This window comes from Mobula hypostoma, chromosome 21, assembly GCF_963921235.1.
Source record: "Mobula hypostoma chromosome 21, sMobHyp1.1, whole genome shotgun sequence".
Taxonomy (NCBI): Eukaryota; Metazoa; Chordata; class Chondrichthyes; order Myliobatiformes; family Myliobatidae; genus Mobula; species Mobula hypostoma.
In genome coordinates, this window is record NC_086117.1 from 2,232,400 (window position 1) to 2,249,278 (window position 16,879).

General features: G+C 44.2%; 1 protein-coding gene across 5 annotated transcripts in view; it reads left to right on the top strand.

The window, feature by feature from the left end:
• Positions 1–16,879, top strand: part of rgs3a (regulator of G protein signaling 3a) — a 283,964-nt gene that overhangs the window by 35,493 nt on the left and 231,592 nt on the right. For all 5 annotated transcript variants that reach the window (XM_063073265.1, XM_063073271.1, XM_063073270.1 and 2 more), the window contains 2 exons: positions 8,178–8,246; positions 12,954–13,014. In XM_063073265.1, coding sequence (XP_062929335.1) covers positions 8,178–8,246; positions 12,954–13,014 — 130 coding nt within the window. The remainder of the gene's footprint in view (positions 1–8,177; positions 8,247–12,953; positions 13,015–16,879) is intronic.

A 16,879-nucleotide genomic window follows, 5' to 3' on the forward strand; every position in this document is an offset into this window, starting at 1 on the left:
TGCTGCCTGTCCTGCTGCGTTCACCAGCAACTTTGATGTGTGTTGCTGTCACTGAGGGTACACTTTCACTTGGGGTTCCTTTCTCTGTACAGGAGGAACACTGGCAAGGTCAGTTCGAATTGAGTCCATTTGTCCAAACGTTGTACTTCCATCTCTTGTCACAAGGAGGTGGTGTTGCTACATCCCTGGGCTGCGTAATTGTGCAAGATAATGTGAAACAGTTTTCAAATCCCATGATAGAAAATAATGGAACTATTAGACAGTGTATGTGGAGAGGGAAACCGAGAAAACATTTCAGGCCGGTGACTTCTCGTCACCAATAAAGTATTTTTTCCTCATGTTTCCCTGCAACATAAACACTAGAAATTCTGCTGGAAATCCAGAGCAAAGCACACCAAATGCTGGAGGAACTCAGCAGATCAGGCAGAAACAGTCAATCGAGACCCTTCATCTGGACTGAAATTGGGTACCGGTCTCTGTTGTTTGAAAGGTTGTAATGTGGCCAGCTGGTGTTGAGCTGTGCAGGAATCTAGGTTTAGAAAAAAGGCAGGAGTACACTGGGGGTTGAACAGAGATATTGTGTAAAACAATTGCCCACTTTGTGTCTGGCCTCCCCATTTAGCAGCGTCACGTTGTGAGCCCTGAAGGGGCAGATCAGTAGCATTGTAGTAACAACTCCTAGTAGTCTTGGCCTGAAACGTCGACAGTTTATTCATTTCCATATATGCTGCCTGACCTGCTGAGTTCCTCCAGCATTTTGCGTGTTGCTCTGGATTTCCAGCATCTGCAGAATCTTCTGTTCTTCAAGTGGTGGTGTGACTAAGGGATGAACTGCCAGGAGTAGTGGTCGAGGCAGGCAAGTTAGCAACATTTAAAACCCTTCCAGAAAAGTACATAGATAGGAGAATGGCCAGACTGGTTCAAGCTGACAGTAACTCAGATAACCACACGTTACAACAGTGATGTGCAGAAGAGCATCTCTGAAAGCACAACACATTGAACCTTGAAGTGGACGGGCTACAGCAGCAGAAGACCATGAACACACACCCAGTGGTCACTGTATTGGCCACAGGAGGGACACAATAAAGTGGGTACTGAGTGTAGCTCACAGGGCAACACATTCCACATTAACAAGTTGAGCCAAAAGGCCTTTTCATGCTGTATGACTGTGACTCTAAGCACTGTGCTGAAAGCTTGGATGCTGAACTTTGAAGACTGAGCTTTGGAACTGAATGTTTTTAAGACAGGGCTCAGCTTTCACCTCCCAGATTTGTTTCTTTTTTTAAATCTTTTCTTTTGAGTAGAAAGACCATTCAGTCCATTGAGTCTGCTCCACATTCCTATCATGACTGATCCCAGATGCCACTCAACCCCATGCACTTGCCTTCTCACCATATCCTTTGATGCCCTGACCAATCAGGAAACTATCAACTTCTGCCTTAAATATCCCCACCGATTTGGCCTCCACTATAGTCTGTGGCAGAGATTTACTACTCTCTGGCTAAAAATATCCCTCCCTACCTCTGTTCTAAAAGGTCACCTCTCAATTTTGAGACTGCACCCTCAAGTTCTGGACACCCCCACCATAGGAAACATCCTCTTCACATCCACCCTATCTAGGTGGTGGGTGGGTGTTAAACACAACATGAATATAGGTGATAAGTCAACTGTAAGTCACTTGTAAGTGGCTAATACACTCAATTTCCTTTCTAAAAGGGTTTATCTAACGAATTTAATATTAAACATACAGCACATATTTTCCTCACATGAATGTAGTGATAAGTCAATTATAACAGTGGTCCCAAACCTCCAGGCCGCAAAGAATGCAGCGGTACAGCGGTAGCCAGAACGCACCCTACACATTTTTAAGAAAAAAGCCGAAATAAACAAGCTAATTGATTAGGTGCCGCCTGGCAAGTAAATGTCGGCCCAGATCAGAGACGACGCAATCGGCAATCGCCTCTGATCTGGGCCGACATTTACGTGCCGGACGGCGCCTAATTAATTGGCTTGTTTATTTCAATTTTTTTCTTAAAGATGTGCTGGGTGCGTTCTGGCCACCGCTGTATTCTTCGCGGCCCGGAAGTTGGGGACCACTGTATTATAAGTCACTAGCATCATAACATTTTAAGTAACGTTTGGATATTAAACACACAGCGCATATTTTCCCCGTATGAACATATAAAATCATTGCAACACACCAATATCGCTGAATCAGTGGGAGCCCTGGGCTTGTTTTCCTGCAACAAGACGGTCCTATCGAGGGGTGATGGGAGTCAGCGATACTCGAATGGGGTTCCTTATGTCCAGTCTATTCTGCAATTTAGTTTTCGTTGCATTCATTGCAGAAAACCCCACCTCGCAGAGATATGATGTTGGAAATGGAAGCAATGTTTTCAGTCTTTCGTGGCTATCTCAGGATATTCAGCCTTGACTTTGATCCAGAATGCCGGCAGAGATGTTATGTCAAACATACTTTTCAGCCCGCCGTCATTTGCAAGCTCGAGGAGTTGATCCATTTCCCGCGCTGACATGGATGATTCACCAGGGACATTCACAAATGGGTCACGGACCCATTCCTTTGCATGTCTTGGGTCACTGATGACCTCACGTGTGTTAAAATTCAACAGTGCGTGACAGGGAATGAGGAAAGGTGCAGCTGACTCATATCATTTCATATCACCAAATCATATTGTTTCATCGAGGCCTGGTGGTTGGGGACCACTCTTAGCACGAAGAGAGACCAATCAGGATGCTCACTCTCCCTCTCAAAAAAATCGATTTCCGGGATGTTGCATATAATTTCTGGGCGTCAGGGAGCCATTATCGATATGCGGGAGACTCCCGGAACTTCCGGGAGAGGTGGGATGTCTGGGTAGCTTTCAATGAGATCTCCCCACATTCTTCTAAATTCCAGTGAGGACAGGCTCAAAGCTGCTAGGCACTCCTCATATGTTAGCCCCTTAATTCCCGGTATCATCCTCGTGAACCTCCTCTGGACTCTCTCCAATGACACCACTTCCTGCTGAGACCTGCTGAAGGGTTTGGACTGAAGCGTTGACTGTACTCCTTTCAAAAGATGCTGCCTGGCCTGCTGAGTTCCTCCAGCACTTTGTGTGTGTTGCCTGTGTTTTGTTTCTTATTGTTTGAGGAAGGAAGTGTGATTCAGTGAAGTGAAATCTGTTTGGCTGCTTCTTTTTTTCTTGCTTGCTTTGTGTCAACAGAACTTCACCATTTTGTTTATCTTCAGTTTTATCCCACTCTCCTTTTGATCCTGTCTCTGCAAAGACTGGTGGCGTACAACCGTGATAGCTTTAGGGAGAACTGACATTTAATTCAGATTACAAGACACCTAGTGTTGCAACCCTAGAACGTTCAATCACTTCAATTCATTTATTAACCTCTACAATCAGAATCTGATTATCAATGACATTTGTTGTTTTGTGGCAGCAGTGCAGTGCAGTACATAACATTACTACAAGTAACAAAAGTTTCAAAGTACATTTATTACTGAAGAATGTATAAATTATACAGACTTGAGATTTATTTGCTTACAGGCAGACACAAAGCAAGAAACCCAAAAGAATCCAATTAAAAAAATAAAATAAAGACCAACATCCGATGCACAGAGACAGGGGGAAAACACAAATCATGCTAACAATAGAAGTGAGCAACAACATTCTGAACCAAATTAGATCTGAACCACGGAGCAGCCTGGAGTAGGCCCAAATTAAATCTGAACCACGGAGCAGCCTGGAGTAGGCCCAAATTAAATCTGAACCGTGGAGCGGCCTGGAGTAGGCCCAAATTAAATCTGAACCGTGGAGCGGCCTGGAGTAGGCCCAAAGCCTGGGTATCAGTTCATCATATTCGTGGACACAGAGCACAGCAGCTGGGGCCAGCCTCAGCGCCATGGAGAGAGGAGTGACCATCCCAGGAGAATTATAAAAAATGAATTAGCAGCACAAAGAGAGAGCAAAATAGTTGGTTAACAGTCCATTCTGAAATCTGATGACAGTGGGGAAGAAGCTGTTCCTAAAACGTTGAGTATGTATCTTCAGGCTCCCGTACCTTCTCGTTGATGGTAGCAATGAGAAAAGGGCATGGGGACTCTGAATGATGGATGTTGTCTTCATCGCCTGTTGAAGATGTCCTTGTTGCTGGAGAGGCTACTGTCCATGATAGAGCTGGCTGAGTTTACAACCCTATGAAACTGTTTTCTGATCCTGTGACTGGTGCCTCCACACCTGACAGTATTTACTGGAAAAATGAGGCACATGTGGGGTTGATATGTCTGTAGTTTTTTGTATAGTTGGAAAGCTTTGATCCCTGTGTTCATCCGTACCAACGTCCAGGTGTTGAGGCGAGCAGTTTGAAGCGGCTTAGCAGAGCAGTGTTTACTATAATGTTATTACAGAGCCAGCAACCCAGGTTCAATTCCCACCACTGTCTGGAAGGAGTTTGCACGCTCTTCCTGTGGGATTCCTCTGGGTGTTCTGATTTTCTCCCGCAGTGCAAAGACATACAGATTCGTAGGTTAGTTGGTCATTATAAATTGTCCTGTGGTTGAAAAGAAAACCTGGGGTTTACCCCACCTGGGGTTAAATCGGTGGGTTGCTGGGTGGTGTGACCGGAAGGGCCTGTTCTGTGCTCTCTCTCTGAGTAAGTAGGAACCTACACTACAGGCATCATGAAGGTGCAAAAATAGAATGGTCTAGAAATAGAAAGCATTTGCAAAGTAGTGAATACCCTGCCCTTTGGTCATCTGATTTGTCTGTACAGAATGATTTCCTTCAGGATACATTTGTTCAGGATATACCGGCTGAGATTGTGCGTCCCTTGTCCACTTACAGTACCTAGCAGAGTGCGTGTCTCAACAGTGGATGTGATCCTATTCTGGATGGTGAGACCACCTACAAGAGCTTCAACATTGTGCCTTCCCACGCTGAGACACACACTCGATATTTTAGGATCAACCTCTTCCTGTCTACCGTCCAGTACACTACCTCACTATTCTGCAATTTTTTTGTACTAATTGTTAATTTTAAAAAATATTTCTTATTGTAACTTATTTTAATTTTTACGTATTGCACTGTACTGCTGCTGGAAAACAACAAATTTCACGACATCTGTCAGTGAGAGTAACACACAGAATGCCGGAGGAAGTCAGCGGGTGAGGCAGCGTCTATGGAGATGAATAAACAGTCAACATTTTGGGCCGAGACCCTCCTTCAGGACTGGAGTGGAAGGGGGAAGAAGCCTGAATAACAAAGTGGAGGGAGGGGAAAGGAGGACAAGCAGGCAGGTGACAGGTGAGACCAAGTAACAGCTTGTACTCCTTCCCCTCTCCCCACTTCCTTATTCTGGCTTTTGCCTCTTTCTCCAGTCCCGATGAAGTCTCTCATCTGTAGATGCTGTCTGACCTGCTGAGTTCCTCCAGCATTTTCGATAATAATCTTGATTCTGATTTGAAGTTTTCCAGCAGCTTTTACAGATCAGCTTCGTAACCTCTTTGCACAGAGAGTGGTGAGTGCGCAGGATGTGCCGGTGGGCACGTTGTCGAGGTAGATATTTTAAGAAATCTTAGGTAGGTACATGGATGAAAGAAAAATGGAAGGCTTTGTAGGAGGGAAGGGTTAAGTTGATCTCAGCAAAGGTTAAAAGTTTGGCACATTATGGGTTGGAGGATCCGTACCGTGTTGTTATGTTCTATGCAGCCCTATTTGTTTTGTCCTCTGTCTCCAGACCCGAGTGCCAATGACCTCAGTTAACAGAGCAAAGCTCAGCAATTCAGTCTTGCACCTTCGGCATTCTTTAGCTCTGTCGGGGTTGTTACAGAATAAGATATTCCATTAAGTTCAAGTTCATTGTCATCTGACTCTACAAATATACAACCAAACCAAACAGTGTCCTTCCGGACCACGGTACACCGATACAACATATGTCACACACAACACATAAAACAAAATATTACCATAAATAAGTTAATAAAATATATCAAAGTGCATGTAGGGTGAAGCACAGGTAAACAGCTCACAATCCCTGTGACGAGACCTCAGTGGTGACAGTCTGAGGGAAGAAGCTGTTACCCAGTCTGGCAAGACTGTTCTTGATGCTCCTGTACCTCCTTCCTGAGGGTAGAGGGTCAAAGAAATTCTGGGATAGGTGATAGGGATCCTCACCACTCCTGGTAGATGTTACAAATGGGGTGGGGAGTGGCGGGGAAGACCGCACTGGCTTTTACAATCCCTTGTCTTTTAGCTTCCGTACCATTCATTATCAGCTCAGTTTCGTCCGACACAAGGTGCATTTATGTTGCACCTTTCACATTCCGTGGATGTTCAAGCAACATACATCAAAGTTGCTGGTGAACGCAGCAGGCCAAGCAGCATCTCTAGGAAGAGGTGCAGTCGACGTTTCAGGCCGAGACCCTTCGTCAGGACTAACTGAAGGAAGAGTGAGTAAGGGATTTGAAAGTTGGAGGGGGAGGGGGAGATCCAAAATGATAGGAGAAGACAGGAGGGGGAGGGATGGAGCCAAGAGCTGGACAGGTGATTGGCAAAAGGGATACGAGAGGATCATGGGACAGGAGGCCCAGGGAGAAAGACGGGGGGGGGGAACCCAGAGGATGGGCAAGGGGTATATTCAGAGGGACAGAGGGAGAACAAGGAGAGTGAGAGAAAGAATGTGTGTATAAAAATAAGTAACAGATGGGGTACGAGGGGGAGGTGGGGTATTAGCGGAAGTTAGAGAAGTTGATGTTCATGCCATCAGGTTGGAGGCTACCCAGACTGAATATAAGGTGTTGTTCCTCCAACCTGAGTGTAGCTTCATCTTTACAGTAGAGGAGGCCGTGGATAGACATGTCAGAATGGGAATGGGATGTGGAATTAAAATGTGTGGCCACTGGGAGTTCTGAAGTGTTTCCCAGCGGTCATTGTTTTGAAGTGCTGACGTTACACATGTAATTTGCGCACCTCTGTCCTGTTAGCAGTAATGTAAAAGCCTTTGTGGTGCTGATCGAAAGGTATTAGAATCAGAATCCGGTTTATTATCACTGAGGTATGCTGTGAAATTTGCCTTGCAGCAGCGTTACAGTGCAAGACATAAAGTTTACAGTCAGAAATATGCACTCAGAGGCCACGTTATCTGGTACACCTTCACACCTCATTAAATCAAATATCAAATCAGCCAATTATGTGACAGCAACTCAATGCATAAAAGCATGCAGACAAGGTCAAAATATTCATTTGATGTTCAGACCAAACATCAGAATGAGGAAGAAATGTGATCTAAGTGATTTTGACCATGGAACGATCGTTGGTGCCAGACAGGGTGGTTTGAGTATCTCAGAATCTGTTGGCCTGCTAGGATTTTTATGTACAACAGTCTCTAGGGTTTACAAAGAATGGTGCAAAAAATGAAGAAAAACGTCCAGTGACCGGCAGCTCTGTGGGCAAGAGTGCCTTGTTAATGAGAGAGGTCAGAGGAGAATGGCCAGACTGGTTCAAGCTGACAGGAAGGTGACAGTAACTCAAATAACCACACGTTACAACGGTCGTGTGTGGAAGAGCATCTCTGAACGCACAAAACATTGAACCTTGAATTGGTTGGGCTACAGCAGCAGAAAATCACAAACGTACTCTCAGTGGCCACTTCATAGGCACAGGAGTGTATACACAAAAAATTAAATAAGAAATGCAAAGAGAGAGCAAAAATAGTGAGGTAGTGTTCATGGTTTGGTTCATTGTCCTTTCAGAAATCTGGTGGTGGAGGGCAAGCTGTTACTGAAACATTGAGTGTGTGTCTTCAGGCTCCTGCACCTCCTCCCTGACGGTAGCAATGAGAAGAGGGCATGCCCAGGGTGATGGGGGTCATTAATGATGGATGCTGTCTTTTTGAGTCATCACCCTTTGAAAATGTCTTCATGGTGGGGAATAATGTGAAGACAGTTACCGGTACTTGTTTGACACTCTAGATCAAGTTAAGCAGAAAGAGTCTTCCGTTCAATAAAAACACCCAAAAGGTTTCGGCTTTGACACTAAACTCTATACTTTATCAAAGTATCAGTCTGTGTTATGTGCTCAGACCCCTGAACTGGTACTTGTAATTGTGACCTTCTGAATGAGTATCTTATAACGTCAAAATCAAGTTTTTAAATATTTTTATTTCTGTAGTCCCTTGCAGGAGTCAGATGAACAAAAGAGACTTCTTGTTACAGTTTGGAACCGAGACAAAAATTCAAGGTAGGACTGTTTAAAATATTTTTCTGTTATATTACAAATGTACTACCTTTTCTCTGATATTCAAGCATTGCACTAATTTATCTGTCAAAGTTCAGTATGTGATCTGCCAAATGCTTCAGCGGGAATGTAGTTGTAAGTCTCCTAAACCAACATACAACATCGAACACGACAGCTCAGTACAGGCCCTTCAGCCCACGATGTTGTGCTGACCTTTTAGCCTACGCTAAGATCAATCTAACCCTTCTCTTCCACATAGCCTTCCATTATTTCTATCATCCACATGCCAATCGAAGAGTCTCTTAAATATCGCCAATGTATCTGCCTCTACCACCACCCCTGGCAGGTGTTCTACGCACCCACCACTCTCTCTGAAATAAATCTACCGCTAACATCCCCCAAGCAACACACACAAAATGCTGGAGGAACTCAGCAGGCCAGGCAGCATCTGTGGAGAAGAGCACCGTCGACATTTCTTGCTGAGATCCTTCATCCTGAAGGTGGGGGAGGGCCTGAGTGCAAGCTAGTAGATGATTGGTGAGATCTGGTGAGGGGGAGGGTAGGTGCGTGGCGGGGGGGGGGGACGCGGTGAAGTAAGAAGCCGGGAGGTGATAGGTGGAAAAGGTAAAGGGCTGAAGAAGGAGGAATCTGACAGGAGGTGAGAGTGGAACCATGGGAGAAAGGGAAGAGGAATGAGCAACAGAGTAAAGTGATGGGCAGGTGAGGAAAAGAGGAGAGGGAGGGGAGTCAGAATTGTGAATGGAAGAGAAGAGGGAGTGGGAAAAAACTACCAGAAGTTGAAGAAATTGATGGTCATGCCATCATGTTGGAAGCTACCCAGAAAGAATATGAGGTGGTGCTCCTCCAACCTGAGAATGGCCTAACAAGTCAGCCTACTTGCCTTAGGAAGGTCACGATTCTTTCCTGCAAACATTTTTCTATAAGTCGAAAAAACTTGTGGAAGTGTATTCCAAATTTTCTCTATTTAATTGCTCATTGAACCAGTACAAGTTGGAGCATGATTGTCCAATGCTTTCTTCAGTAAAGTTAATGGAATTCAAAAACTTAAACCTCTTTTAGTTTCAGAAGGCATTTCTTAAATTGTTCATATAGTCTTTTCTTTTGCCCACCAGTTGTCTGAATTGTTCTTTTTAGTCTTTTCTTTGATACTCTGGTTGGGTGCAGTCTTTCATTGATTTATTGTATTCATTGAGTATGCCCGCAAGAAAATCAATCTCAGGGTTGTATATTGTTGTTCCTCTCCGCGCCTTAGACCATAAGACCATAAGACTTAGGAGCAGAATTAGGCCATTCAACCCATCAATTTTGCTCTGCTATTCCATCATGGCTAATCCTGGATCCCACTCAACCCCGTATACCTGCCTTCTCGCCTTGACCAATCAGGAAACTATCAATTTCCGTCTTAAAGACACCCACAGACTTGGCCTACACCAGTCCATAGCAGAGATTTACTACTCTCTGGCTAAAAACATCCCTCATAATCTCTGTTCTAAAAGGACTCCCCTCAATTTTGAGGCTGTACCCTCTAGTTCTGGATACCCACAGCAGAGGAAACATCCTCTCCACATCCACCCTATCTGGTCCTTTCAACATTCGGTAGGTTTCGTTGAGATCCCCCGACATTCTTCTAAATTCCAGTGAGTACAGGCCCAAAGCTGCGAAGCACTCCTCATATGTTAATCCCTTCATTCCCAGAATCATCCTCATGAACCTCCTCTGGACTCTTTCCTCTAATAACATAAGGAGCTTCATGTGTGGCGCCTTATCAAATGCCTTCTGGAAGTCCAAGTGAATGACATTCACTGCCTCTCCTTTGTCCACCTTGCTTGTTACTTCCTCAAAGAAGTCTAACAGATTTGTCAGGCAAGATTTCAATGCTATCTCCTTTACCATAGCATTGGAGAGGAATAGGAACAGACAAGTTAGGAAAACGTTTAATTGGAGTAAGGAGAAATATGAGGCCGTCAGGCAGGAACTGGGAAGCATAAATTGGGAACAGATGTTCTCAGGGAAACGTATGGAAGAATTGTGGCAAATGTTCAGGAGATATTTGAGTGGTGTTCTGCATAGGTACATTCCAATGAGACAAGGAAAGGATGGTCGGGTACAGGAACTGTGGTGTACAAAAGCTGTTGTAAATCTAGTCAAGAAGAAAAGAAGAGCTTACGAAAGGTTCAAAAAACTAGGTAATGATAGGAATCTAGAAGATTATAAGGCCAGCAGGAAGGAGCTTAAGAAAGAAATTAGGAGAGCCAGAAGGGGTCATGAGAAGGTCTTGGCAGACAGGATTAAGGAAAACTCCAAGGCATTCCACAAATATGTGAAGAGCAAGAGGATAAAACATGAGAGAATAGGACCAATCAAGTGTGACAGTGGAAAAGTGTGTGTGGAACCGGAGGAGATAGCAGAGCTACTTCATAAGTACTTTGCTTCAGTATTCACTACGGAAAGGGATCTTGGTGATCGTAGGGATGACTTACAGCGGACTGAAAGGCTTGAGCATGTAGATATTAAGAGGATGTGCTGGAGCTTTTGGAAAGCATCAAGTTGGACAAGTCACCAGGACTCCAGGCTACTGTGAGGGGTGAGGGAGGAGATTGCTGAGACTCTGGCGATGATCTTTGCATCATCAATGAGGATGGGAGAGGTTCCAGAGGATTGGAGGTTGTGGATTCTGTTCCATTATTCAAGAAAGGGAGTAGAGATAGCTCAGGAAATTATAGACCAGTGAGTCTTACTTCAGTGGTTGATAACTTGATGAGAAGATCCTGTGAGGCAGGATTTATTAACACAAATTGATTAGGAATAGTCAGCATGGCTTTGTGAAAGGCAGATCGTGCCTTACAAGCCGGATTGAATTTTTTGAGGATGTGACTAAACACATTGATGAAGGTAGAGTAGTAGATGTAGTGTATATGGATTTCAGCAAGACATTTGATAAGGTACACCATGCAAGGCTTATTGAGAAAATAAGGAGGCATGGGATCCAAGGGGACATTGCTTTGTGGATCCAGAGCTGGCTTGCCCACAAGAAGGCAAAGAGTGGTTGTAGATGGGTCATATTCTGCATGGAGGCCAGTGACCAGTGGTGTGTCTCAGGGAATTGTTTTGGGACCCCTATTCTTCGTGATTTTTATAAATGATCTGGATGAGGAAGTGAAGGGTTGGGTTAGTTATTTTGCTGATGACACAAAGGTTGGAGGTGTTGTGGATAGTGTGGAGGGCTGTCAGAGGTTACAGCAGGACGTCGATAGGCTGCAAAACTGGGCTGAGAAGTGGCAGATGGAATTCAACCCAGATAAGTGTGAGGTGGTTCATTTTGGTAGGTCAACTATGATGGCAGAATATAGCATTAATGGTAAGACTCTTGGCTGTGTAGAGGATCAGAGGGATCCTGGGGTCTGAGTCCATAGGACACTCAAAGCTGCTGTGTAGGTTGACTCTGTGGTTAAGAAGGCATATGGTGTATTGTCCTTCATCAATTGTGGAATTGAATTTAGGAGCCGAGAGGTAATGTTGCAGCTATATAGGACCCTGGTCAGACCCCACTTGGAGTACTGTGCTCAGTTCTGGTCACCTCACTACAGGAAGAATATGGAAGCCATAGAAAGGGTGCAGAGGAGATTTACAAGGATGTTGCCTGGACTGGGGAGGATGTCTTCCAAGAATAGGTTGAGTGAACTCAGCCTTTTTTTCCTTGGAGTGACGGAGGATGAGAGGTGACCTGATAGCGGTGTATAAGATGATGAGAGGCATTTATCATGTGGATAGTCAGAGGCTTTTTCCCAGGTCTGAAATGGCTAACATGAGAGGGCACAGTTTTAAGTGCTTGGAAGAAGGTACAGAGGAGATGTCAGGGGTAAGTCTTTCACGCAGATAGTGGTGAGTGTGTGGAATGGGCTGCCAGTGACAATGGTGGAGGCGGATACCATAGGGTCTTTTAAGAGACTCCTGGATAGGTATATGAAGCTCAGAAAAATAGAGGGCTATGGGTAAGCCTAGGTAGTTCTAAGGTAAGGACATGTTCGGCACAGCTTTGTGGGCCAAAGGTCCTGTATTATGTTGTAGGTTTTCTATGTTTCTATGTTCTTTGTTCTATTTCACTTTACAGAAACCAAGCTGACTTTGACTTACTTTATCAATAGTCTCCAAGTACTCCAAAACCAATTAAGAATGGAGTCCAACACTTTCCCAACCACTGAGATTAGGGTGCCTATAATTTCCTTTCTTTTGCCTTCCTCCCTACTTAAAGAACGGAGTGACATTTGCAATCTTCCAGTCCTCCGGAACCATGCCAGAATGAAGTGATCTTGAAAGATCATGACCAATGCATCCGTTATCTCTTCAGCAACCTCTCTCAGGACTCAGGTTCATCTGGTCCAGGTGACTTATCCACCTCAAGACCTTTCAGTTCGCCTTGTGGCACATCAGGTGACAACCTTGTCGTTTCTTTAGCGTTTTTTTTTATGAGGCCGAGTTTCTAGCTCAACACTCGCTCCTGATGCAGAGAAAGCATGCAAGGAGCTGGCTGGACTTGAACCCAGGACCACATCTGAAAGTCTGGTGTGAATGCCACACCACCACTGGCTGTCAGGGCTGCATATGGTGACATATAAGTACTTTGATAGTAAACTTACTTTGAACTTTGACATCTGATGTAAATTGATAAGATTTATTTAACTCTTACAGATGCAGTGAGCTACTGGGATGTATGAGTTTTGGAGTGAAGTCACTACTTGAATTGGAGAAGGCGAGTATTGGATCTATTTTTTTCTTCATTTCTGAAATTCTGAAACCACATTAAACTAAAGCCTCTAAACAGTAAAACTCGATTTCTTACCCTGGTAAATAAGACCATAAGACCAGTCGCTTGATTGGCTGATGCGCCGCAAGGTTTAAAAAGAGCTGAGGGCTTTTCAGAACTCTTCATTGGGCTGTAGTCATAAAGATTTCTTAGGCACTCAGCAAAGGCCATTAGAAAGAAGCAAGGTGTGAGTGGCGTGGCCATTGTTGGAGTGCACAGTATTAGAGTGGTCAGGCATTGATTCAAGAGGCTTCAGCGAGAATAGGCTTGAGCAAACTCAGACGAAGGTTCTACGTAAATTTCTAAGATCTGAGCCACAGAGTCATGGAGAAGTACAGCTTAGAAACAGTCCATTTGGCCCATCTAGTCCATACTGAAACCATCTAAACTGCCTACTCCCATCAACCTGCACTGGGACCATAGCTCTCCATATCCCTACCATCCATGTACCTATCTCTGAAATGTTGAAATTGATCTCGCATAGACCACTTATGCTGGCAGCTCATTCCTCACTCTCATGACCCTCTGAGTGAAGGTTGAACTTCTCACCTTTCACCCTTAACCCATGACCTCTGGTTGTAGTCCCACCCAACCTCAGTGGAAAAAGCCTGCTTGCATTTACCCTATCTTTACCCCTCATAATTTTGTATATCTCTGTCAAATCTCCTCTCAGTCTTCTATGTTTTAAAGAATACAGTCCTAACCTATTCAATCTTTCCTTATAACTCAGATCCTCCAGACCTGACAACATCCTTGCAAATTTTTTTTCTTTCAACCTTGTTTACATCTGCCCTGTAGGTAGGTGACCAAAACTGCACACAATACTCCAGATTGGGCCTCACCAATGTCTTGTATAACTTCAACATAACATCCTATCTCCTGTACTCAATACATTGATTTATGAAGGCCAACGTACCAAAAACTTTCTTTACGATCCTATCTACCTGTGACGCCACTTTCAATGAATTATGGACCTGTATTCCCAGATCCCTTTGTTCTACCACACTCCTCAGTGCCTTACTGTTCACTGTGTTGGTCCCACTGAGTGCAAAACCTTGTACTGGTCTGCATTAAATTTATCTGCCATTTTTCAGCCCGTTTCTCCAACTGATGAAGATCCCTCTGCAAGCCATGATAGCCTTCCTTGTTGTCCACTACACCCCTCAATCTTGGTGTCATCTGTAAAATTTGCTGATCCAGTTAACCACATTATCATCCAGATCATTGATATAGATGACAAACAACAGGCTTCTCTCACAAAACCAATGTCAAATCCAATTTACAGCCTCATTCTAAATGTCAAGCAAATGAACCTTCTTGACCAGCCTCCCACACGGGACCTTGTCAGATGCCTTACTAAGGTCCATGTAGACAATATTCTTTGCCTTGCCTTCATCAACTTTCTTGGTAACTTCCTCAAAAAACTATATAAGATTGTTTAGACATGACCTTCCATGCACAAAGCCATGCCAATTATCCTTAATCAGTGTATGTTTATCTGGCCCCTTAGAATACCTTCCAATAACTTTCCCACAACCGAAGTCAGACTCACTGGCCTATAATTTCCTGGTTTCTGTTTAGAGCCTTTTTTAAACAGTGGAACAACATTGGTTATCCTCCAGTCCTCTGGTACCTCACCTGTCGCTAAGGATATTTTAAATATCTCTCTTGGGGCCCTGACAATTTCTGTACTTGCCTCCCATCGGATCCTAGGGAACACCTTGTCAGGGCTTGGAGATTTATCCACCCTGATGTACCTCAGGGTAGCAAGCACCTCCTCCTTTGTAATCTGCACAGGGTCCATGAAGTTAATGCCACTTCTATAAACTCTGTATCTGTCTCCTGAGTACACACAGATGCAAAGATTGCACTCAGGGTCTCCCCCATCTGCTTTGGCTCCACACATGGATTACTGTTCTGGTGTTTCAGAGGACCAATTCTGTCCCTAGTAATCCTTTTGTTCCTAACATGCCTGTAGAATCCCTTAGGATTCTTCTTCACCTTGTCTGCTAGAGCAATTTCATGTCTTCTTTTAGTCTTCCTGATTCCTTTCTTAAGCATTCTCTTGCATTTCTTATACTCCACAAGCACCTCATTTGTTCCTACCTGGTAAACCTGCTATGTACCTCCTTTTTATCTTAAACAGAGCCTCCGGATCCCCTGAAAACCACAGTTCCCTACACTTTAAACGCAAACAACAGGAATTCTGCAGATGCTGGAAATTCAAGCAACATACATCAAAGTTGCTGGTGAACGCAGCAGGCCAAGCAGCATCTATAGGAAGAGGCGCAGTTGATGTTTCAGGCCGAGACCCTTTGTCAGGACTTTGTCGACTTCGTCTTCTGAAACGTCGACTGCGCCTCTTCCTATAGATGCTGCTTGGCCTGCTGCGTTCACCAGCAACTTTGATGTATGTTGTTTTCCCTACACGTTGTTATCTTTACCTTTTATTCTGACTGGCACAAGTAACCAGGATCTCGGTGGTAGAGGTTTAGATGAGCTGTTTATGGAGGGTAAAACTGATTGAGTTGAGCAGTAATCATACCACAGGTAAAGGTTTCAGCAGCAAAGGATCACACAGCAAGAACACACAGGCAAATAAGAATCAGGTTTAATATCACTGGCATTTGTTGTTGTGGGGCAGCAGTACTTTGTAATACATTAAAAACATTATTATGGTAAATTTCAGTAAGAAGTGTGTGTGTATATATAATATTTAAAAAGTTAGATAAGTAGTGCAAAAAGAGAAAAAATAGTGGGGTAGAGTTCATAGGTTAATTGTCCATTCAGAAATCTGATGGCAGAGGTGAAGGAGCTGTTCCTGAAATGTTGAGTGTACCTTCAGCCTCCTGTAACTCCTTGATGGAAGCAATGGGACGAGGGTACGTCCTGGGTGATGGGGGTCTTTACTGATGGATTAGTTCATGAAAGGAAGTAAGTTCTCTTCATGACAGAAAAAATCTCAGGATCAGAACCAGGTTTGTTATTATTGCCTTGTATATCTCATCTGGGACAGCATGGTAGCGTAGCATAACGGTTAGCATAATATTATTACAGCACCAGCGGACCGGGTTCAATTCCTGCTGCAGTCTTTATGGAGTTTATACCTTCTCTCTGTGACCGTGTGCGATTCCTCCCACAGTCCAAAGGTGTACCGGTGGGTCGGTTAATTGGTCACATGGGTGTCATTGGGCCGCACGGGCTTATTGGGCTGAAGGGCCTGTTACCGTGCTGTGTCTGAATAAATATCACTAAATTTGTTGTTTTGCAGTACTGAGACATAACATTAATTAAAATAAATAAATAGGTAGATAAATACACAAATCAGTTAATTAAAATAAGTGGAGGTGATGGGTCAAGGGTGAAAAGTGAAATATTTAAGGGGCACATAAGGGGCAACTTCTTCACTCGAGGGCAGTGAAAGTGTGGAACGAGCTGCCAGGGAAGGAGGTGAATGTGGGTTCAATTGCAACATCTTAGTGAAGTTAGGATAAGTACGTGGATGGGAGGGCTATGGAGGTCTGTGGTCCTGGTGCAGGTCGATGGGACTAGGCAAATTAATACTTCAGCATGGACTAGATTGTCTGAAATGCCTGTTTCTGTGCAAAAATAGGAAACAAAATAAAAATATGCACACTTTTTAGGGTCAGACCTGTGGATTGTCTGGTTCTGCTCCGGAAAGACGCTCGGGTTGGTGGCTCTGGCCTGAAGACTGAGGACAGGAGAATTACTCTTGCCAGTTTGGACAAGATCCCTGCACATGCAGTTCCACCTGCTCGCATTAAACTGATGTTCAATCTCAGCAGGGAAG